This window comes from Polypterus senegalus, chromosome 1 (assembly GCF_016835505.1).
Source record: "Polypterus senegalus isolate Bchr_013 chromosome 1, ASM1683550v1, whole genome shotgun sequence".
Lineage (NCBI taxonomy): Eukaryota > Metazoa > Chordata > Cladistia > Polypteriformes > Polypteridae > Polypterus > Polypterus senegalus.
Genome location: NC_053154.1, coordinates 237,816,488 through 237,840,984, shown reverse-complemented (window position 1 = coordinate 237,840,984; position 24,497 = coordinate 237,816,488). Strand labels below are relative to the sequence as shown.

At 37.3% G+C, this 24,497-nt stretch overlaps 1 protein-coding gene across 3 annotated transcripts in view; it reads left to right on the top strand.

Moving 5' to 3' along the window:
• The window catches only part of LOC120540031 (serine/threonine-protein kinase 32C), a 422,829-nt gene that overhangs the window by 337,375 nt on the left and 60,957 nt on the right, over window positions 1–24,497 (top strand). For all 3 annotated transcript variants that reach the window (XM_039770492.1, XM_039770484.1, XM_039770499.1), the window contains one exon: window positions 20,118–20,291. In XM_039770492.1, the coding sequence (XP_039626426.1) occupies window positions 20,118–20,291 (174 nt within the window). The remainder of the gene's footprint in view (window positions 1–20,117; window positions 20,292–24,497) is intronic.

The following is a 24,497-nucleotide window of genomic DNA, read 5'->3' as shown; positions in this document are numbered from 1 at the left end:
CGAAATTTCCACTTTAATCACGTAGTTTATTTTGTCATTAAAGTAGAACATCATAAACGTCATCTTAAAATCATTTACTTAACCAGTCTCTCAAATCACCTCGTAATTAAAGTAGCACGTTAAATGCTTTGTTTTGTATGTGATCTTCTATGTGATCTATGTGTGTGAATCACTACTTGCTTCTTAAACCGCTCTCTTCCTCCGACTGTACACAGAATCCATTACATTCGTGATATTACAGCTCTCTGAATAACTAAAATACTGAGATGTATATGTGATATCATTAAGAGTTAAAGCACGTTATTAAACATGGGTTTTACAGTGCAGCGATTATGCATGACCATCGATGAAATTATTTATTGCAGCAGTAATCAGGGGCGGCTCTAGGTTTGTGGTGGCACTGGGCAGAAAAAGAATCGGTGGCTCCTTCGCCCGCCAATGTCAGTGAGGTAGCTTATGCACGGCGGATGGCCGCGTCCGTTGCAGAGACTAGCTGCCTGCCGCCTCGTGCTCATGACACAAGCATTTAACTTTTGTCGAAATTTGCTGCTGCATTTTTAGCTGTGTCGTTATTTTCTCTTTCTGTTTTATATTCAATATGTATTGGCGTGGACGCTCATGCAGTTCTTGCTTTTCTTTCTCCAAGTAACCGATTGCCACACAATCAGCTCTGTAATAGATGTTAAGCCATCTGTAAACTTAGAGCACTGATTCTTTAAAAAGTTTAAGGAACATTAAAATATCTTCGTAGTACATGTTTAATTATTCTATCCTTCACGCCAGTCCCAGTGAAGAATATAGATTATTTAAATGAAGTTAAAGTTTTACCTGTATAATATAATAAACATATTTTGCTGCATTTCATCTTAAAAATGATATTGTCATCATATGTAAATACGCACTTTATAAAGTGGCTCAGGTTGTGCAATATTATAACTGTAGTACAAGTTTGCAGTAAGGTAATTGTACTTATAAGTACAAACAGTTCTACAAGGAGCAGTGATTGAGTGCGTTTATAGTTCTTGGGATGAAACTGTTTCTGAACCGCAAGGTCCGTACAGGAAAGGCTTTAAAATGTTTTGCCATGGCTGAGGTAGCGTGTGCTTGATGCTCTATACCGATAATTCTCTTTCCGAACAGCTGCTGCTGTGATTCACACTCAGATACAGTGATATAAATACTCAGAGTGCTGCAGTGAGAGTAATATGGAAAAAGATGATCCGCTGTGGCAACTCCTAACGGGAGCAGCTGAAAGAAGAAGGTGCAGTGAGAGTAACAACGCTAAAGCAGTTATGGTATTTGGAATACTATGGCTATTCCCTGGACCATTATATTGTTACAAGTTAATTACAATCAGATGTGTTACAATAATAAACAATATGCAGTTAGTTTCAGTGTATTTATAAAGCCGCGTCAGGAAAATAATGAGTAACCACACAGGAACAGTAGCACTGCTTTGACGCTGGGTGCCGCCAGTCTGCAAAACCGAGCGGAGAACTTGCGTACGACAAGGTAAGAGGTACCGTGGAAAAGTGCGTGGCTTTACGCCAAGTGTAGGTTTTATACATCGCGATTTGAACGTGGAAAAGTTCCTACGCAACATTTCTGTGCGTACGTACCGTTTATACATGCGGCCCCAGAGCTTACCAATCCTTACCCAGGCAACACTGCATACTGCTTCTATCTACTGTAATATAAAAAGGAGTATTGTCTGCACAGGGTTTTGGGTGAGGTTTGATCGAGAGTGGAAGTACAGCGCAGCACAAAGTTCCACCTTGAAATAATAGGGTGAATCAGACATGACAGAATTCATGGTTATAATGCAACAAGAAGTTACATACAGTTGCTACAATTCTGGAATCCAATCATCCCCAAAATGAACAAATTCTTAACTTACAAGAGCAGAGACATTGATAGAGAGGCAGTGTGATGACAGATGGGTCAGCTAGCAATAACAACAGGTTCACCATTTAAAAAAACACATACTGTAAACCTTTACTTTCTTTCTTTAACCCTTTCTACAAATATGTCTGGACAGCACTGGGTACTTTGGCTAGTTTCACATAATTTAAAGTATTGAAGCCTATTACATTTTAAAACTGTGTAAATCTTTTATGTGTTGTTGTTCTCCTACATTATTTGTATTAGGTAGCCTGCATTGAAATGAAAAAAAAATCATACTAGTTAGGATAGTATAATTTTAGTTTAGCTTTGCAATTTTTTAAATAAATATAATTTTCAGTAATATTGTAGTGGAAACAAAGTGTCTGGCTTCAGTTAGTAACTAAGTTTACAGGCTTTTTTTTTTTTGCTTCAATGGGTCTAAATTATGCCAGCCTTGCAGCTCCTATCTCCTTGGCATTTATGACATGTAAGTAAACAAAGAATATACTATTCTTCATAAAATTGTAAAAGTCATAATAAAACTTGGAAGTCACTAGGCGTTTCAAACTCAGTTTCTACATTTCTTTATATTTTTTACAGGTATTGTGGCCTTGCATGTACCACAGAGAGGTGGTTTTAATTTTATATTCCTGGCACTGTTTTAACACTGGATCGATTTTATCTTATACGATCAGAGTGGCGTGGTTTAATGAATGAATTAGACATCCAGACATTGAAATATTGACTGCAGTAATTTGTCCACATTATCTGTATTGGAAGGTACTTTATTAATATTTACACTCATCTCTTTGAAAATGAGGACTCAGCAGCAGAAAGGGATCACTCTTTTACCAAAACTGTTAAAGATGAATTCTTTTTGCCTTGCAATTAGAAAATGTGATGATTTCAACCTTGTCACTTTGGAAGGAACAATGACAAACTTGCATTAGTATGTAACTTGTTCAATTCACGGACATATCAAGCAAGATCTGCTTTATTCAAATCCTAAAAGATACCTTTTAAATCTAAACCTGTGGCACCACTGGGCATATCTGACCACAATCGGTCAATCAGCAAGTCTGTTATAAGGATGCAACAGCTCTCAATCTAAGCTGAAGTTATTGTGTATGTTTGGGGGAGTTGTTGTATGATATAATATTTATATTCTTTCTGAGTATCTGTAAAGTTTCTCCTTGAAGACAAATAAAGTATCTATCTATCTAGTTCATCTATGATACTGGATCCACTGCATCACCATGCTCCCCACATCATCAATTTAATTTACAAGTTTATAAAAAGTCTTACTTTCCACATTCCATAGCCATGATTAATGATTGAAAATGTGTCAGGTGTTAGTGAGAGTGTGCTCTTTAATGGATTGGCATTGTCCCTGCTGCTGCCCTGAAGTCCTAGAGCTTTTTGCAACTCTCTAAGCCAGTGTCAGTAAATTAATGTGTCTTTCCAAGGTGTCAAGGGTGTGTGGTAGTACAATACGTTATATTGTGTATTCCTATTCATTTTGTTTTTCTTAGGTACAATATGTGTAAATAAAAACACTGTTTCTAAAAAGATGCATAATAATATTTTATCACCCAGTGGTCAAGGGTGTGTGGTAGTACAATAAGTTATATTGTGTATTATATTATTATAATACTTAATATTGTATTATTATATTTTATCACCCAGTGCCTACAATTAAAGCCAACACTTCCGCAGCATAGCAGTCCAGTTTCTGGTTGGGTTCTGCCCATAATAACCCAGCACAATTCATATTAATCAGGACCCATTAAGAACCGGAACTTGTCTGCATCCATTTACAGTGTGATGTGTAATTTTTCCACCAACAAAACACCAAGTCTGTTGCTTTGTAGCTAGTGCTAAATTTTCATGAGTTGGGATTTGAGCCCACATCCCTAAAGCTGTGAAGCAGTCTTTCAGCCACTGAGCATCCCCTCTCTGCTTAATTGAGCATATGAATTAGGTGTGGTTAGGGACACACGGACAACAACAAAGACAGCAAGGAATTCTTTAACATTTGTGTTATTTATGCATTTATTAAGTCTTATTCTCAAGTATGTATTAGTCTATGTATTTTGCTTACCTTCTAAACTGAAATAGAAGGATATCAGTTCACATTTTGTGTAAAGCATGACATACAGGAAAGAGCTTTTGTTGCTGGATTCATTACTCAAAATGTATGTGGTATTTTCTACAACAAACAAGACATAGTCTCCTCTTAATCTGGTGCTTAACTCTTAAATAGTAATAATCATTCTCATTATTAGAGTGGTTTTCTAGGACCAGTTTGAAATAACAGTTTTATGTGAACATAGAAAATTCATCTTTCACATATATTTGAAAGAGAACCCCTTGTATTTGTTTATGTATTTGTTTAACTAAGTGTGTGTCAAGGTAGGTAGCTGAGTACTTTTATTTTTCAGATGGCAATAATATAAAGTCCAAGCTGTGGGCCTTAATACACTTTAAACTTAAACTGCAGAACTAATTTGTAAATAGGTCTGATTTTTTGTAAATATTTCCCCCATATGTTTCCCATTTCCTCCCACATCTCAAAGGTTTTACTTAATATCTGAGGCTACACTGTCAAGCTCAGGACTGGCAGGAGGATAGTGCTCTTCTTACCTACTGTAGTCACTAGTGCACAACATACTATCCCTGACTTAGAACATTGCGACCTTAAAGGAATAGGCAGCTGACAATGCTGGAATAAGACCCCCACAGTCCCCTGGGTCACTTGGCTCTTAAATAGAGAGTTGATCATACTTTCAACAATGCATCATGCAGACACTGGGATGTTTGAAGCAGTGTGAGATTTCTCCCCAGGAGGGGAGAGACCTCTGGGTCATTGTGATTTGCTGTACATGATCGATTCATCAGGCAGTGAGTGGTTTCATTAAAAGGTCCTTTGATGTCACTGTCTCTTGGGCATGGACCCAGAACACCCCAATGGTAGATCCGCCTCTGGTAGCATTTTGTTTGCTCACCACTACTCCTGTTGTGAAAAGATAACAGGAGACCACAAACGAATGCATCTCTGTTCTATTACAGCATTACATGAAATAAATTGCTAAACTATTTTATGAGTGCAGGTATTAAATAAAGAGTGATTGTAGTTTATTCCTTGTTTTTGTTTTACTTTCTCAGACACATTTTCCTCAGGTTTCATCTTTTTATTTCTTTGTAAATTGTTTGAGATGTTTGTCCTGCTCCATATTTAATAGAGATACAAATAGAGCAATCATGTAATACAATTTTCCGACATAAAATTATAAAATACTTAAGTTTATTTTCAATAAATGCTTAGAATTGACTGTGTGACTGCTTAAAAGGCTGGCATTTTTGCTTTTCTCTCTCCGACTGTGCCTCTCACTTGAGTCTGATATTTTGAACAGTAATGGCAACATGAAGCCAAAGTGCTGAATCATAACTGACCAGAGTGAATTTTAGCACACAATCTGTACAGAAAAGCAAACTAATTTTATTATTAAAGTAAACAAATGTAATGTGGTCTCGGGAATGTGTTGAGAATCTCTTTACTTAAATCTGTATTGTTTGTGAATGGGAAGCCGCAGTCTTGCAGCACCTCATGTTGTCAGGAGTGCACATGTTAAAAAGTCATCCTTGTGATAGGTTAATTGGTGGCTGTAAAGCCAGTTTCATGTTATGTGACTTCTAGTTATGGGATATGAGAGACATGCTGACCTCAATTCATGCTCTTCTTGCCGGGCCGTTTGAAGTTAAACGATTGAAAATCACTTGGCATGTTTAATTTATTGGCTGAGTGATGTCCTTCCAGCACAGTAATGCTCATTCCTTTTTGTGACAGACAATAATGTACTGCCTGAGCTAGGTGGTGCTGTATGAAGGATTAATAGGTACAGCACGTTAGTTGTGGTATGGAAAACATGACATATTAGACAGCTTCTCTTCTGTGTATGTGGTTAAAAATACCCGCATTTCTTATTCCTTGCTGCTACATTATATGCATTGAACTTCCAGATAAACATTCATTGGTGGTCAGATCTCATGCTGACAGATCTGGCCCCAACAACTAAAGACAAAATCAAATCTGTTTGATTTTATTGGAGCAAGTCGCAGACTAGGGTAGTGTAAGTCACTGGGTATGTCACATTTCACAGCTGGCTTTATGGATGCACCCCGCTGACTAAGATTATGTAAATGAAAGTGAAGGCTGAAAATTGCTGGAAAGGTTGCATAATATGACTTAGCATTAACCTGGCTGATAGGATTGAGTGTGGATGCATTAATATGTGCTCCCTGCAGTGGACTCTCGTTTTATACAGACCTGAATCCCTTAAATTGGATTAAGTAGGTCTACAGAATGAATAATTGGATAGCTGTCTAAATGTTTCTAATGGAAGTTATGAAATCCCATTTTAATTTTTAAAAAATTAAGCAGAGTAGAGCTGAGAAGAGTTGTACTGCCTCACAACTTCAAGGAAATTGGTTTAATTCCCACTCCACTTACTGTTTGTGTAGAGTTTATTCCTTTGGGTATTCAGTTTTCCTCCCACATCACAAATGTTAATTTGTGCTTTTGGAAAACGAACAAGTGCATAAGTATGGGCATGTGATTAATCTCTGTAATGGCCTGCTATCTTCAGTTATTTCCTGCCCCGGGCCCGGTATAATTGTGGTAAGCTTCAGGTTTGGAAATCCAAATCAACTAGAATCAACTAGATTCTAGAATCAATCTAGAATCATCTAGATTTCTGCTAAAATTTGATCTGATCCTCAACTCAGAGCCTATCACTTATGCTAATAACACAGACAATTGTACTTCTTTTCAAGTTTCTAGGCTAGATGTATTGTTATTTAAATTAGAATTAGTCTATATATTCAGTAGTGCTCTGCAGTACTAACGAATTTTATTGAACCCTGTGGCAGGCGGCTGGCGTCCATGCTCAGCCAGGATGCCCCTGCACACTTTATTCAGGGGGAGCAGCCCAGGACAGTGCAATACCTCCCCCTGGATGCTACATGACCAGCCCCCTGGGCTGGTGTAGTGCCTCGGTTTCCCACAGGGCTTCCTGGGAATTGGAGTTGGGGGCAGCCCTGTTGGGTCCCGCAGGTACCACCAGGGGGTGCTGTGTTTGGGACTCCTCAGCCCGTGTGGGCAACAGATTCGTCACACCTGGAAGTGACGCCGGATCTTGGTGATCAAACACTTGGAGCACTTCCAGGTGACCTATAAAAGGGAGCCAGTAACCACCACTCATCGGCCAGAGTCGGGTGGAGGAGGACAAGGTTCCTAGGGAGGAGTGGTGGTGCTAAGTAAGTGAAAAGTGTTTGTGCTGTACTGGTGCTTGGGACTGTGTTGTGGCTGGGGGGATTACGGGGAAGACGTGCCCTCCAGCTGAAGAGAAATAAAAGTCTTTTTATTTTAGACGTGCCTTCTGTGTCCAATCTGTGTTGGGTCAGGCACTATATAGCGCCTTTCTTACAACCCATAAACCACACCATGTCAAAAAATGGTTTGAATGTTTTTTAAAGTGAAAAGTGGAAAAGTCAAATGACTGATTATGTCAATAAAAACCATTGATTAATACTAAAATAGGGTAGGCACAAGTGAAAATTAGTAATTTTGTAGTTTAGAGCCTAAGGCTCCATTTCCCAGCACAGAGACTCATGAAGAAATTCAACCCTGTCTGATCTTCTGCAGGCTGAGATAAAAAGATTTATATACAAACTTGGGCTGGTAATCGATTTAAAAAATAATAATAATAATAATAATGTCATCACTTTATGCAATTAATCATAATTAATCACATCCAACATTACAACATGTAATCATAAAATAAGTAGAGTAAATCATGAAGTAAATACACACTAAATCACAAAATGATTGTAGAATCAACACAAAGGATTTTTTTAAAATTTAATGGCATAGCTTAAACTTAAACATTGACCTTACACCTGAACTTTTAACAAAATACTACTTGAGCAAGTACAACTGGAATTTGAATGCCTTCCTAAAAGGCAAGTTGAAAAGATAGCAATAAGAAAACAAGGCCAATGTATTATAAGCACATACTAACATAACAAAAACAATTCTCAAATTGGCATTGTACAGTTAGGTGCATAAATATTTAGACAGAGACAACTTTTTTCTAATTTTGGTTCTGTACATTACCATAATGAATTTTAAATGAAACAACTCAGATACAGTTGAAGTGCAGACTTTCAGCTTTAATTCAGTGGGTTGAACAAAAAGATTTCATAAACATGTGAGGCAACTAAAGCATTTTTTAACACAATCCCTTCATTTCAGGGGCTCAAAAGTAATTGGACAATTGACTCAAAGGCTATTTCATGGGCAGGTGTGGGCAAGTCTGTCTTTATGTCATTATCAATTAAGCAGATAAAAGGCCTGGAGTTGATTTGAGGTGTGGTGCTTGCATGTGGGAAATTTTGCTGTGAACAGACAACATGTGGTCAAAGGAGCTCTCCATGCAGGTGAAAGAAGCCATCCTTAAGCTGTGAAAACAGAAAAAACCCATCCGAGAAATTGCTACAATATTACGAGTGGCAAAATCTACAGTTTGGTACATCCTGAGAAAGAAAGCAAGCACTGGTGAACTCAGCAATGCAAAAAGACCTGGACGTCCACGGAAGACAAGAGTGGTGGATGACCGCAGAATCATTTCCATGGTGAAGAGAAACCCCTTCACAACAGCCAACCAAGTGAACAACACTTTCCAGGGGGTAGGCGTATCGATATCCAAGTCTACCATAAAGAGAAGACTGCATGAAAGTAAATACAGAGGGTGCACTGCAAGGTGCAAGCCACTTGTAAGCCTCAAGAATAGAAAGGCTAGATTGGACTTTGCTAAAGAACAGGTGGCGTTTCATTAAACAGATGGACAATGACCCAAAACATACGGCCAAAGCAACTCAGAGTTTATTAAAGCAAAGAAGTGGAAAATTCTTGAATGGCCAAGTCAGTCACCTGATCTTAACCCAATTGAGCATACATTTCACTTGTTGAAGACTAAACTTCAGACAGAAAGGCCCACAAACAAACAGCAACTGAAAGCCGCTGCAGTAAAGACCTGGCAGAGCATTGAAAAGGAGGAAACCCAGCATCTGGTGATGTCCATGAGTTCAAGACTTCAGACTGTCATTGCCAGCAAAGGGTTTTCAACCAAGTATTAGAAATGAACATTTTATTTTGAGTTATTTAATTTGTCCAATTACTTTTGAGCCCCTTAAATAAAGGAATTGTGTTACAAAAAATGCTTTAGTTACCTTACATTTTTATGCAATCTTTTTGTTCAACCCACTGAATTAAAGCTGAAAGTCTGCACTTCAACTGCAACTGAGTTGTTTCATTTAAAATTCATTATGGTAATGTACAGAACCAAAACTAGAAAAAAGTTGTCCCTGTCCAAATATTTATGGACCTAACTGTATATAAAACACAGATGTGTCAAAGTAAAACTAAATGATCAAAACAACTGTAGATTTTGAATGCATCGCTAAAGACAGATTTAATTAAAGTGCAAGCATCTCTTAAACTGGCATACATAAAAAAATGTGCAAATACCATTCTCAATTGTTAATCATCATCAACGACTTGATAATTATACTCAACACAAGTGTTTTTCTGTGTTGCGGAAATGTGTCGTGCCCATGGCTCCTGACCTGGGAGAAACACACTTCTCAGGTGGTCAAGACCTGTCTGGGAAGAACAGGACTACTTGGAGAAGCCGACATAAAAGCAGTACTGCATTTCTTGTTTTGAGGACACAGCACTTAGAGTGTTCTGTAGCAATCAGGAGACATGTCAGATGTCCAGTTGCCAGGGTGTGTGTTTGCTAGTGATTCTCGCAGAGCTAAGGGACAGTTGGTATACAAGTGCTCACTAAGTGCTGTATCTGTGAGTGATTGCATATCTGGTAGTCAAGACCCTTTGGACAAATTATCATGTATATGACATTTCTAGTTGGTAGACTCATGTTTTGCCTTAAAATTTTTTGGGTTTCAAAAGTGTGCCAATGCAGAAACAAGTTTGGAAAACACTACTGTACACTGTTTCTTCTGGCATGCAAAAAGTTCTCTGTAGCAACTGTCTCGCCTAAAAACTGACATGGGTGATTGGGTGGTCATGTTGCGTTCTTTGAATAATAGAGCAAAGGTATTGCAAATTGGAATAATGTATAGGGATAATCATTACACTTCTATTTCTCAGAATTGTGTCATTAAGTTAGGGCAGTCGGTACTACAATCTACATGACAGACTGACGAGTTAAATACAGAGGTAATAGAGACTAATTTTCGTATTCAAAGATAATTTTGCACTTAGGTGGTATGACATTGATTCAGTCTTCTTACAGAAACATGAAATGAAAAGTAAAAGCGCAATGTGTATCTTTGCGACTATTTTCTAGCATTGCACCAGTACTGCCATAACACCCCAACACCCACCACCACTGTCTGCCCGTTTTCACCCACTCCCTTACATCTATGTGTATTTATAAATCAAGAAAATGAATATCAGTATGAGACGATCGCCTCATTGCCTGCCTTGGATGCGACAATATTTTTTAACGTGTTGAACTAGCCACATTAATCGCAAAAATGAATGTGTTAACTTTGCCAGGCAAACACTATACAAGACAATGTTTTTAATTTAATGTAGTGGGAAAATAAAGATTTACGTCATGCTAAAGATGTACAATATTTCAGAATTTCTTTACTGAATTTCTTTTCCATCTGACGTGCACACATCAGGGAACAACTTGACCGTTGCTAAAAAAAAGTGGTTGCTTGCCATTATTTGAATTATTATTTTGTATGCTTCACATGTTCTATTGGCTGCCTAGACTATATGAAGCTGAGCAATGTACAGTATATATCTTTTTTATATATAGATTAACCATTATTGGAAACAACCATCACATTCGAAGAAAAAGCAGTCAGGCTTCAGAAGCCTATTGTGAAAATCAATAAGTCTGAAAGAGTAACATGTCTCATACAATATGGGGCAGCATGTATGTAGGTGACAAGCCAAAGGCTTTAAAAGTAATCATATGATACATCAATACACTCCACACATAGAAACATTTCTTTATATCAGAGTACTTTCTCCTGTGGTATCCCTATACCATTCAGTAAACAAGTGTACAAAATAATCAAACAACTGATGGTTACACAAGTGCTGTGTAATGATCATCCACTTTGTTTAACATGAAATGGCAAAAAGAAAACATTAAAGAGCCTCATACTGCTGACAACCCATCTAGCTGTATACAAGCAGTTTTTTGTTTTAAATTCATTTTCAAATATACATATTACACAAGAAGTTTTATTACAGTCAAGCATAGATTCTTGTGCAGAAAAATTGAAATTAAAGCAAAAAAAAATTGGTGCAATCAGAAGCAAAACAAGTCTAAGCTAAGACTTCTCAACCCTTATATCAATATAAGTTTAGTAGAAATGCTTGCAGAGGTCAGATAGACTTCTTTTAAAGTAAGATTAATGAATTCTTGCCAAATTCTAAAGAGGCTGTAAACAATTACTCACAAAGAGGATTTGATTTTGTCTAGTTTTAATTAAAATATCATTTTCCTATTCAGTCATGGATGGTGGATTAGGATTCTTCTAGTTGAACTAGATTAGTCAATGCACTAACAATGCGGTGTAGGGAATCACAATGACTTCATTGTTAGAAAGCTTAATCCCGTTGGAAGTAACTGCAATTTCTCTGAGGTTTTTCTCGTTATCAAGAAATGCAACAAGACAATATGATTTATTCTTTTCTTGTTGACATCGTTGATGAATTGTTTACATCGATACATAATAAATTAGAAATAAGGATGATAGCCAAATGTGTATTTTATCTTTATTATAAATTTAAGATGTTCACATGTTTGCATTTTGTCCATGTTATGGTTTAAACATAGTCAGAGTACTGTATAATAAAAAATGCCGATCATTTCAGGAGCAACTGGGGACCAGCACTTTCAGATCAAATTCTCTTTATAATTTAAAATTTCATGGGAATGATGCATTTTTGAGTATGGTTAGGTGTCATATTTCAGTTATACTGAGGCATGTGACACTGTTGCTAGACATACGTTAATGTATGACATCATGGCAGCTATGTTATTTAGGTGTGAGTACTATATGTTTCGGTTGTTGAAAATGTATATTAACCCAAAGGAGAGTATCTAGATCCAGGCCTGGAGGGATATCCAAAAGGTCCGTCTCTCTCTTTCCCAGGCATAAGAGGTGAGAGATATGGAGGCAGCGGTTACTTTAGAGCCCTTAAGGTTCACCCTTCAGTTCCAGATTCCTGATCCTATCACCTGGTGTTGAGACTTTTATAGGTTTGTACACCTGTTGCAGGCCATTATCTCATAGACATTTAACATCTCTTACCCTGCTTAGCCTTTCACCCCTAAGTTGACCAAAACCCCTGAGGCCAGAAGAAGGTAAGAGACGTTAAGGGCATGCGCTGATAACACATTTTGGCACCCACCACACAACGAACCACCTGAATTGGGACCCGAGTGCAGTGGGTGACACCTCAGCACCACACTGGAAAAGTGTGAGTTTTTTTATGGTGCCTGGATTGCCAATCCTGCCACCAAGTAAGTACAACCCCCAACCGTAACTTGGAGGGCCTGCTTGCAGATTAATGTTATTCCCAGGTCGGAACAATTACAGGTTAATAGCCTTTCTCATATGCCTGACAGAGTAGAGTGACTTGTGGCGTTTACGGGAAGAATTTAGGCCAAATTAATATTGAATGAGTTTAGCTCATCTGAGATGGTGAAATACTTCTTTTAAAATGAACAAGTTCTTTTCATATCCATAGAACATACTTTTCTTTACATAAATATTGACGTATTCTTAATTACACATATCCTAAGCTTCACATTTAGTGTTATTCAAAAATCACTGTTATGATTATTCTTCATTCAGAGTACTTTAGAACACTCTAGACAAGAACAGGCTATTCAGACCAACAAAGCTCACCAGTCCTATCCACTTATTTCTTCCAAAAAAACATCAAGACAAATTTTGAAAGTCTTACTGTCTACCACACTACTTGGCAGGTTATTCCAAGTGTCTATCATTCTTTGTGTAAAGAAAAACCTCCTAATGTTTGTACAAAATTTACCCTTAACAGGTTTCCAACTGTGTCCCCGTGTTCTTGATGAACTCATTTTAAAATAAGAGTCTCGATCCACTGTACTAATTCCCATCATAATTTTAAACACTTCAATCATGTCACCTCTTAATCTTCTTTTGCTTACAGTTGTGCTTGAAAGTTTATTGAACCCTTTAGAATTTTCTATATTTCTGCATAAATATGACCTAAAACATCATCAGATTTTCACTCAAGTCCTAAAAGTAGATAAAGAGAAACCAGTTAAACAAATAAGACAAAAATATTATACTTGGTCATTTATTTATTGAGGAAAATGGTCGAATATTACATATTTGTGAGTGGCAAAAGTATGTGAACCTCTAGGATTGGCAGTTAGTTTGAAGGTGAAATTAGAGTCAGGTGTTTTCAATCAATGGGATGACAATCAGGTGTGAGTAGGCACCCTGTGTTATTTAAAGAACAGGGATCTATCAAAGTCTGCTCTTTGCAACACATGTTTGTGGAAGTGTATCATGGCACGAACAAAGGAGATTTCTGTGGACCTCAGAAAAAGAGTTGTTGATGCTCATCAGGCTGGAAAATGTTACAAAACCATCTCTAAAGAGTTTAGACTCCACCAATCCACAGTCATACAGATTGTGTACAAATGGAGGAAATTCAAGACCATTGTTACCCTCCCCAGGAGTGGTAGACCAACAAAGATCACTCCAAGAGCAAGGCGTGTAATAGTCGGCAAGGTCACAAAGGACCCCAGGGTAACTTCTAAGCAGCTGAAGGCCTCTCTCACATTGGCTAATATTCATGTTCATGAGTCCTCCATCAGGAGAACACTGAACAACAATGGTGTGCATGACAGGGATGCAAGGAGAAAGCCACTGCGCTCCAAAAAAAAAACATTGCTGCTCGTCTGCCGTTTGCTAAAGATCACGTGGACAAACCAGAAGGCTATTGGAAGAATATTTTGTGGACGGATGAGACCAAAATAGAACTTTTTGGTTTAAATGAAAAACGTTATGTTTGGAGAAAGAAAAACACTGCATTCCAGAATAAGAACCTTATCCTATCTGTGAAACATGGCGGTGGTAGTATCATGGTTTGGGGCTGTTTTGCTGCATCTGGGCCAGGATAGCTTGCCTTAATTGATGGAACAATAAATTCTGAATTATATCCGAGAATTCTAAAGGAAAATGTCAGGACATCTGTCCATGAACTGAATCTCAAGAGAAGGTGGGTCATGCAGCAAGACAACGACCCTAAGCACACAAGTCGTTCTACCAAAGAATGGTTAAAGAAGAATAAAGTTAATGTTTTGGAATGGCCAAGTCAAAGTCCTGACCTTAATCCAATCTAAATATTCTGGAAGGACCTGAAGCGAGCTGTTAATGTGAGGAAACCCACCAACATCCCAGAGTTGAAGCTGTTCTGTACGGAGGAATGGGCTAAAATTCCTCCAAGCCAGTGTGCAGGAATGATCAAAAGTTACCAGAAATGTTTAGTCATAGTTATTGCTACAAAGGGGGGGTTCGCGCCAGATACTGAAAGCAAAGGTTCACATACTTTTGCCACTCACAAATATGTAATATTCGATCATTTTCCTTAATAAATAAATGACCAAGTATAATATTTTTTTCTCATTTGTTTAACTGGTTTCTCTTTATCTACTTTTAGGACTTGAGTGAAACTCTGATGATGTTTTAGGTCATCTTTATGCAGAAATACAGAAAATTCTAAAGGGTTCACAAACTTCCAAGCACAAGTGTAAACTGTACAGGCTCAGCTCTTTTAATCTTTCCTCATAATTCAACTCCTGTAGCCCTGTACTCAGCCTAGTCGCTCTTCTCTGGACCTTTTCTAGTGCTGCTATGTCCTTTTTGTAGCCTGGAGACCAAAACTGCACACAGTACCCAAGATGAGGCCTCACCAGTGCTTTATAAAGGTTGAGCATAACCTCCTTGGACTTGTACTCCACAGATCGTGCTATATAACCTAACATTCTGTTAACCTTCTTAATAGCTTCTGAACATTGTCGGGAAGTCAATAGCTTAGAATCCACTATGACTCCTAAATCCTTCTCATAAGATGTACTCTCGATTTTCCATTCGCCAATTGTATATTCAGACCTAACATTTTTACTTCCTATGTGTAATACTTTACATTTACTGACACTAAATTTCATCTGCCGCAAATCTGCCCAAGCCTGTATGCTATCTAAGTCCTTCTGTAATGATATAACAGATTCCAAATTATCTGCTAATCCACCTGTCTTTGTATCATCTGCAAACTTAACCAGCTTTTTACTTATATTCCTATCTAAAACATTTATATATATTAAAAATCTGTCTGAGATTTTGTCTGAGCCAATTCTGCACCCATCTAAAAACATCACCCTGAACTCCCACTTCTTTTAATTTGATGCCCAACCTCTCATGTTGGCACCTTATCAAATGCTTTCATGCTATTCTTCTATATTGCTGACCTAGATTTTGAAAGCATAATATTTGAGTAATTAACCAGTTTAGTTTTTCTCCACAACTATAGAAAACCTCACTGTTCAAATGTTGAGACTTTCAGACAGATTTCGACGAAGCATTTGTTATTCTCATTCTTGTGTTCAATTCATTGCTTAATCATTAACATTTGCAAACAACCAGCCACATTTTCACAAGCCAGTTTCCATCTCTACAGTGCATTTTTAGCCTGGCTTGGTTTTTAGGCCAAGCTTTTGCTAGTGGGCAAGGGCGGTCTGTTTTTTTGACAAGAGACATCTAGAGTAATGTTACTATAACCAGTGACACTTTTCTTTCCCTTATTTTGACCTTGTTCACTTACGTTAGCCATTTTTGAATTTGTACTGGTTATACAGCAGGTTAATAAAATGGACAGATTTCCTGAACACCCCAAAACCACTCCGGATTACTTACAGACCTAAACATGTACTGAAAGGCAACAAAGTTCAATGCAAGCTGGAATACTAGCTTCAATTTACTTGCCATAGGCCAAAAATAATAACAGAGGGTAAAATACCTTGCCAATTCTTAGAGCATTGTTTAGAGTGACCTTCACTAAAAAATTTGCTATCATTTTTTCTTTGTAAAGTTTTCCAAGTTATTCTTCTATATTGCTGACCTAGATTTAAAAGCCTCAGAGGAGGATATCGCCTCTTTTAAACTTTACAGTGTTCTGCAGAGATTCTAACTACAATAAGCTGTAATTAATTATATTAGCTCACACCTGTCTAAATAGTACTTAGTGGCCCTCCTCACAGATTAAGTGTCTCCACTAATTAACAAATAAAATTGTGGAGGAGGAAACATAAATATAAACACACTGATTAAAATGACCACCAGATTCTTTGTAAAACTAAAGCTGAAGTTCTGCTTTCAAAAGCTTATTTCCTATATAAAACATCATTTTTGTGGCTTTCATGATTCATTTTTTTTTGTTTTCCTATCATACTGAGCTAATAAACATTGTTAGTCCTTGGCAATTGAAGTTGCCTATGAACAAGTGTTACGCATTTGGTAGTTTCAGCTTTCCAGTCCCTAATAAATAATCAGTACACTTTGTTACCTTGAGTCATTAAAATGAAGTCATATCTCCCTTCTGCCAATAGATTGTGTTTCTGGATCATTAGTCATATGAAGTAGCCTTGAACAATGTGTGACTGTTGCCCTCTGATCCGTACTTGAATGTAAGTCTTGTAATGCGCTTCTGTGTAAGACTATTAAGGGAATGAATGAGAATATCAAAATGTCTCCATCATCCATATGTGGCACCAATCTGTCAGCCTTACGGAATTTCATTATGCACCTTACCATTTAAAAGTTCAAAATAAATAAATAAAATGAGGTTTCTCCCTGTGAGTTCAGTGGTATCAGTAAAATGTTTGCATCTTCTGCTTTGTCTGTCATGAGAGATTTCTCAAAGTATCTCTGTTTGCTCCAACATTCTAATGATGACTCTAAACTGGCCCAGTATGATAAACTGTAGCTCTTTGCATTGGTGTGTGCCCTTCATGTGACTGCCATTCCACTTGGGCCTGGATTTAACCCTTGTGTCTGATTTTTGCTGATAGGCTGTAATTCCCAGAGACCATGTAAAGAAAATGAATAGATGGATGGATGACTTTTAAAGTTACTGTCATCACAAAGAACTTAACATTACATCAATAATCAAATGCAGTAATAAGCTGGAAAAGGAGTAAGCCATTTCTGTAGTTAGTGATTGAGCAAGAAAGGACAATGTCCATCCATCAAACCATATGCCAGTACAGTTGCTATTTAATTGATTAAATTGGTATGATTCTTCACACAGTTTATGCCATTTTATCTTAATATATTAATTTTGCTTGGACAATGGACATGGTCTTACTTATGTAGTAATTCATCTAGTTTATCTAGTAACACACAAAAACTATATAAGAATGGGATGTGTTGGCTGTTCATACTTAGGAGACTGTGTTTCTTTAATGTGTGTAGAGACTAGTGTTGGTCACTGAAATTCACTTAAGCGTTTTTCGTAGTGAACTTTTTTCCCCCAGCATTCCATGATACTTTGTGAGGTCAGCGTAATATCACAGAGCTATAGCAGCCAATTTTGGATATGACTCCCAACAGAGTATAAAATGCTGATCTCTTACTCATCAGCAGGTATGTTTGCCCTTATACCACATGATGCAGCTCTGCACAATATATACCAAGTGTTTGATAGTGAAGCAAAGCTTGTCAGTATACGCGGTGCACAGCCAGCATCAGTTTTAAATGGGGAATGGAGAATACACGAGATGGCAGATTGTGGATGGAGCGATCCATGAGTGAATGCAGAACACTTCCATTGTTTTCGCAGACACGGTAGACATTCTTTGTGTGTGTACGCATCTGCCATAAAATCATGCATTGTGTGTGTATGTAATTCAGTACATGTATTATCATTTCAGGATAGCTGTACTCAAATCATATTTTTTTCTCCTAAGAGGTACCTCATTTGCAGTCAAATTCCACCGTGAATCAGTTCTTTCCATTTTCATAAAGGAAGCCACCATTTATTGTTGGGTCAGCTGTGTCTGTGAAAACTTTCCAAAAAAGCCACTGTCCACCGCTGCACTCACTCACAGCAAAATAGTTCTGCCAACTATATTCCACTTTCAAAAAAGGCATGCTGGCTGTGTACTTTTTAATTCCGTGACGTGTGAAAAACACTGCAGTGCCATTTCAATTGAGGTAATTGTAGTTTTTTTACTTAACTGAAATAGCTGGAGCAGCAACAGTTTACAGATGCTTTTTTCTTTATCACCCATAGTGAAACAATGTCAGTAATTGCAAGTGGGGCATTTTTTGTTGATTATTTCATAGTTGTCTGGTGACGAAAGACATATATTCTCACATGGGAGCAAACATTCAGTGGTGTTGCTTGTGGCAGTAATAGGAAGTCCTAATGTTAAAAAAAAAGAAAAATATCATCAGTCACATTTTCTGAATTTGAGTTTCAGAGTTGTATCAAAATGGGAATTTGAAGTGCAACAATTTAAGAAAAGTCAAAAAAGGACAGAAGTATGACATGCAAACTGATGAAATTAAGTTTTAAAAACACAACAGCAATTGGTATCAGCGATAATGCTTCTAGTGATAAATTATTTTCACTCTCAGATTCTGTTTAAGAACAACTGCTATAGAGAGCTGTCCCTCTACTGAGATGCGTGGCTACACAAGGCAAGCACTTCAGATGGGTTAAACTGATTACATACCACAATCAGTCACTTGTAAAGGTTTCTATTACCCTGAAATATAAGACTTATGCATGACCACATGTTGATCCAACATTTTTCTGACTTCTTCCTGTATGAAAGTATGTTTTCTCTGTAGCTGAGCCAGGTCTAGAAAGCAACAGTGCATCCCAATATGTTATGATTTTATCACAGCGAGGCATAACAGTGCAGTGGATAGCACTGCTGCTTCACAGGTCAAGTCACAATTTTGGTCACAATCATCAGTCCAGCACATTTGGTAACCCCTTTCCTAGCCCTCAGGGACACACAAACGACCATTGCACCATTATATTCCACTCAAACCTAGTTCAGTTTTTCCTTTCCTGTTGACTTCAATGCATTTCACAGAGATGAAGTTCCCAAACATTTCTGTATTTTTGTTTAACTCAAACCAAAGTCCATTTAGCCAAAGCCACTTGTCAGAAGTAGTGGCATCCTTTACATGTTCTGTTACTCTGTGATAGTGCGATCTTTTTCATGCGTCAGTATGCTGGGTGACGAACATCAATTCAAAAGAGGTCCACCAAATCAACAAGCTGATTAAGAAGGAGGACTTAGTTATTGGACACACGCTCAACCTACTGGAGGTAGTAGTAGTAGAGAAAATGAAGATAAAACTGATGGCATTTATGAAGAATGCTGCACATCATCTCTGTGACACACATTGAGGACTTTTAAGCAACACATTATTGAACGAGAGTGTGCCAAGAAAATATTACTGGGGCATACATCTATCTTCAGTATGTATACTTTGTCTGGGCCATGGTGCAGTTGTACTTCTTGCAGTACCTTGTAGTGACAAAACTGAAGAAGAATATCTAATGATACGTATTGAATGAGAGCAGTAAAGTGAACAGTACATTGAGAAAAGCAGGAGAGAAATGCAGACTCTCAGGCTTGAATTTGAGCCAGAAGCTTTTCAGACAGGTACAGAGAAACAACTTTCTAAGGAAAGGGTCAAAGATGTTTATTTTTTCTGCATGCGATCTTTTTGGTAGTCAATTGATAGATTTCCACTGCTTCGTGTGTGCTATTGATCAATTGTAATGTTCAGGAGAAGTCAATCTGTAATGTGAATACTCACGATTAGAATGTCTTCATTAGGTATGTTGTAAAATATTCAGGTATGCTCACTTTTAATTAAGCAATCAACATTCTTAACAAATTTAATTCACTGTGCACAATACTGTGTAAAGTGAGTTAGACCTGTTTGAGTTTTTATTATAAATTAGAGAACACTTTATTCAAAAAAGATCAGAAGGCTTAAATATGGTAAAAGTTGCAGATTACTTCATGTTTGTGTTGTAGGTACTCATTCCAGGATGAGGAAGACATGTTCATGGTGGTGGACTTGCTCTTGGGTGGAGATCTTCGTTACCATTTACAGCAGAATGTTCAGTTCACAGAAGAGGCGGTGAAGGTGTACATTTGTGAAATGACCTTGGCACTAGACTACCTACAGAGTCAGCACATTATTCACAGGTAAGAGTGTTTCTTTACAAAAGGTGATATTGTATGTTCTGTCTGATTTATCAAGATGACAAGTGTAAGAGCCACACTTGATCAGCTGTTATAAGTAAGCACAGACTGTTCTTATCAATAGTTTAGTAGAGCTCATCTCCAACTTAACATGTTAATGGGACTTTCCAGCCTGTCACTCTGCTCTAATGTTTCTATAACAGATTCCTTTTGTTTGTGAGAGCAAGATATAAGAACATATGCCTTCCTGTCCATAATAAACGTAGGAAATACAATAATTTATCACAAGATTTAGTACTTAAGTATTGTAACAAAATGGAACATAGCTATAGAAGCCATGAGATGAAATGTTGTAGAGAAGGAACATTTTCTATGTTATGAAGTTACTCTTCATTTTTGTGATGTTTTTCTTTGATTTTTTTTTTCTAAAAGTTTCAAATTTGACTTACTTGGATTGTGAACTTTCTTGTGTTACTCATCTTACTCAATGCTTGAATGTTTGTAATCTCAGGTGTAGTACAATTTTAAAAACCTTGAAGGAACATAATTACAAGCAGAGTGGTGGCTCTGAGACTAAAGGATCTGAGCTGGTAACTTGAAAGTTGCCAGTTCACATCCTGGCAGTGACACAAGGACTGCTATTTTGTTGGCCCCTTTAGCAAGGCTCTTAACCTGCAGTTGCTTCAGGGGTGCTGTACAAAGACCTGACCCTGTGCTCTGACCCCCCCAAAAAAAGAGTAAGTTGGGGTATGCAAAAACTGTCAAATTCCTAATACAAGAAATTGTATGTGGTGATTAAAGGATTAAAAATCACTAAAAAATTACTAAATCAGCATGAGAAGTTTGTTCATTTAGTTAAACACATAAATAATCAAATAGAGTTTGGATATTTCTGTGGTCTGCAAGCTGATTGGATGTCATGTCTCAGGTCATGCGCTGGGTACTAGTTTATTACAGAGGATGCTCACTTACACACACACTCTCTCTCAGACTCATATTCACAGGGGGCCAATTTAATGTTAACAATTAACCTAACCTGATTAAGTATTAGCATGTGTTTATAATGTGGCATGTTTACAATATTTGTACCAATTAAAGAAAAGAGCAGTAATATACATATTTATGTAAATTCTCAAATATGTTCAGTCCAGTTCATTCAAATGGAAACAGCCCTCACAATGATATATAGTGTATATAAAATGAATAAATTGGCAGCCCATATCAACAGCTGTCCTGCTAATCTTCATTGTTGGTACCCTGTTTGTCTGGTTTCCAGGAGAATTGCCTATCCCAGGAGTATCAAGCCAATGACCAACACCAGACAGGGGCACTAGTCCTTTTTAGGTCAATTTCACCTACATGCCTATATTGGGCCAAGTTAGAGTCACCAGATAACCTATAATTTACAAGAAACCATGTAAAAACATTCTGCTCTTCGAAAAAAAAAATGAAAAATTTAAAAATAAACAAAAATATCAAAAAAGAAGCAAAAAAGCATGCATAAAAGGCAACCCGGAAGCAAATGAAGCCAAATCCACAATCCAGAAATCAAAAAATGGAAAAAGAAATTTTCAAAAATAACAAGAAAACACCAAACACAAATTATTCACTTCAGAGATCAATGCTGATCTTGCAGATCTGACCCTCTTTAAGGATTTAAAAAGGCACAGGGCAGCCATCCAGCTGAACTTTATGGTGGCCACACATAACTCTGTCCTAAGGAAACAGTGCAAATAGCTAAGCACATTATTAACAAAAAACAATACAAAGAAAAACAAGCAGGATTTAATAATGTACAAAATAATCTATAATAAAGCATAAAAATAACACATAAAATAAAAATTTACATTACAGACTCAAATCTCCAGCATTCATTGTTTTCCCAATTTAGTTGGATAAATTTATTAAGGTAGACTTTCATATCAATGTTATGCATTGCTACCACACACAGCCACAAGGGTAAGTGTTTAATTCCTACAGATACCTTGTGGTGATTTTTTTGTTCTTCAAGAGCTCCTGAAATTTTTCTCATGGAACTCCCAAAGACATTCAGTTTGGGTTATTTAATTTCTGTGAAAGGATGTAGGTGTGTACCTAAGTGTGAATGTGTTCTGTTACAGACTGCTGCCAGGGTAGATATCTACTTCTAGAAACCATGATTTACAATTATAAAAGGGAATAACGTATTTATAGATGTTTCTTAAGAATCAGTTCCTGCAAATGATGTTAAAGGAGACTGAACAAAATTGAAAGTGTTCAAAAGAACCTTTTCAAATACAGTCAAAAGAAGTTTGGCTGGCCACACATGCATGCAAATATACTCCACAGTATAGGGGTATAATTGGTGCAATGACTTACGTTCCTTTCACATTTGCAGTAAGTACCATGTATTTTCAGGCCAGTGGCCAATGTTCTGAGTCATTTTTTCATTCATCTCTCCATTTTTCTCATTGACATTGTGTATTATCATGGTATTACCCTTGACTTACTCATGTTCATTGCTGGATTGGTCTATTCTTGTACGTTAAGTTTAACACATATATACATAGATGTATACATATACACAGACCCTAACAACATAAGTGCCGTTAAGAATGATGCATACACAGCCCATTACTCCCTAGTACTTTAACCACTTAAGTGCCATATGAATGATCCATGTATAGCCTGACTTCCTAGACTTACATATCATTGGCACAAACAACAAATGATATCTTAGATATATCTCAGACCTAAATATTATGTTGGTCTCCAAGAATATATTTAAATATACAAAGGCTCAACATCCTTAGCTATAGGCCATTTATCAACCAATGATGTCTTGCTTTGGAGACTGTTCCCTTCTTTGGGTATTGTCTCCTCTGTTGGATGGAGCTCCCCTCCTCAACCTGATAAATCTCACAGATCAGAGCATATGGAAAACTTATAATTGCTCCAGGTGCTCTTAATATTTAATTTATTGCTTCAATCACTTTAGATAGAAAGACAAAGTAAAGAAAGTTAAAAGCAATGTGGTATTTATTAAATAATAAAAATACCAGCAGAAGAAAGTATATAGATAACAAAGTCTGGATATCCATCCATCCATCCATTTTCCAACCCACTATATCCTCACTACAGGGTCACGGGGGTGTGCTGGAGCCAATCCCAACCAACACAGGGCGCAAGACAGGAAACAAACCCCGGACAGGGTGGCAGCCCACAACAGAAGTATGGATAGGCATGAATTGGAAATTGTCCCAGTGTGGCTTTTGGCCTTTTATTTTGGATTTTGTTGATTTTAATAACGAATAACATTCCATACAAATAAGTCAGGTTTTACAAGACTTGGTTCAAAGCAAATCAACCCCCATCCATGAGAAAGTGAGCTAGGCCAGCAGAGTAAAACTTTAAGCTAGTAAAAATAAGTAAATAGGTTAAAAAAAAAGATGGGAGAGAATCTGGTTTTTCAATTAAAATGCTTATTCTAAAATGTTATTGATTAGCTCTTGCCAGGGTTTGAATTTGATTTTTTCCAATTTCAAATAGTATTCAACATCAGTTATCCACTGACTTAAAATAGGAGAGTTAGGATTCTTCCAGTTGAGCAAGATAAGTTTACGTACCAGTAGTTTAGTAAAGGCAATTACAGTTTGTCCTTCTCCACTTTAAACCCATCTGGAAGTACACCAAAAACTGTTGTTAATGGATTAGGAGGTATTGTGACTTTGAATTTCATGAGAAGTTTCCGCTGACAATTAGATGAAAATGGCTGCACACATCATGGTCTCTTTTCCTTTTCCGTCACTGTCCCCCTCTTCTGACATTGCTGTTTCTTCTTCTCTCTTCTTCATTGGATAAGCATATTTATTTTAAAATTCCATGTGGGGCTTGGGACACGTGATATTACACACATTTGATTGACTGGCTGTCAAATGTAATGGATGGGTTTGCTCAGAGTTTTTGATCTGTTTATGCATGTCTATTTCCCAAGCCATAAAATAATCTACAAAGTTTTTGATCTGTTTATAGATGTCCATTTCTCAAGCCCTAAAAGCCTCTCACTTTGTCACAAAGCTGTCGTACCTGTGTTATCCTAATACACTCATTACTAATCCTGTCTATACCCTCACTGTTCTGAGTGAAAATCATAGCATCTCCAGGTCTGCCACTTTCATCTCTAATCGTCAATGCCACCATCTCTAAACCATTCAACATAGCTAGGCTCAC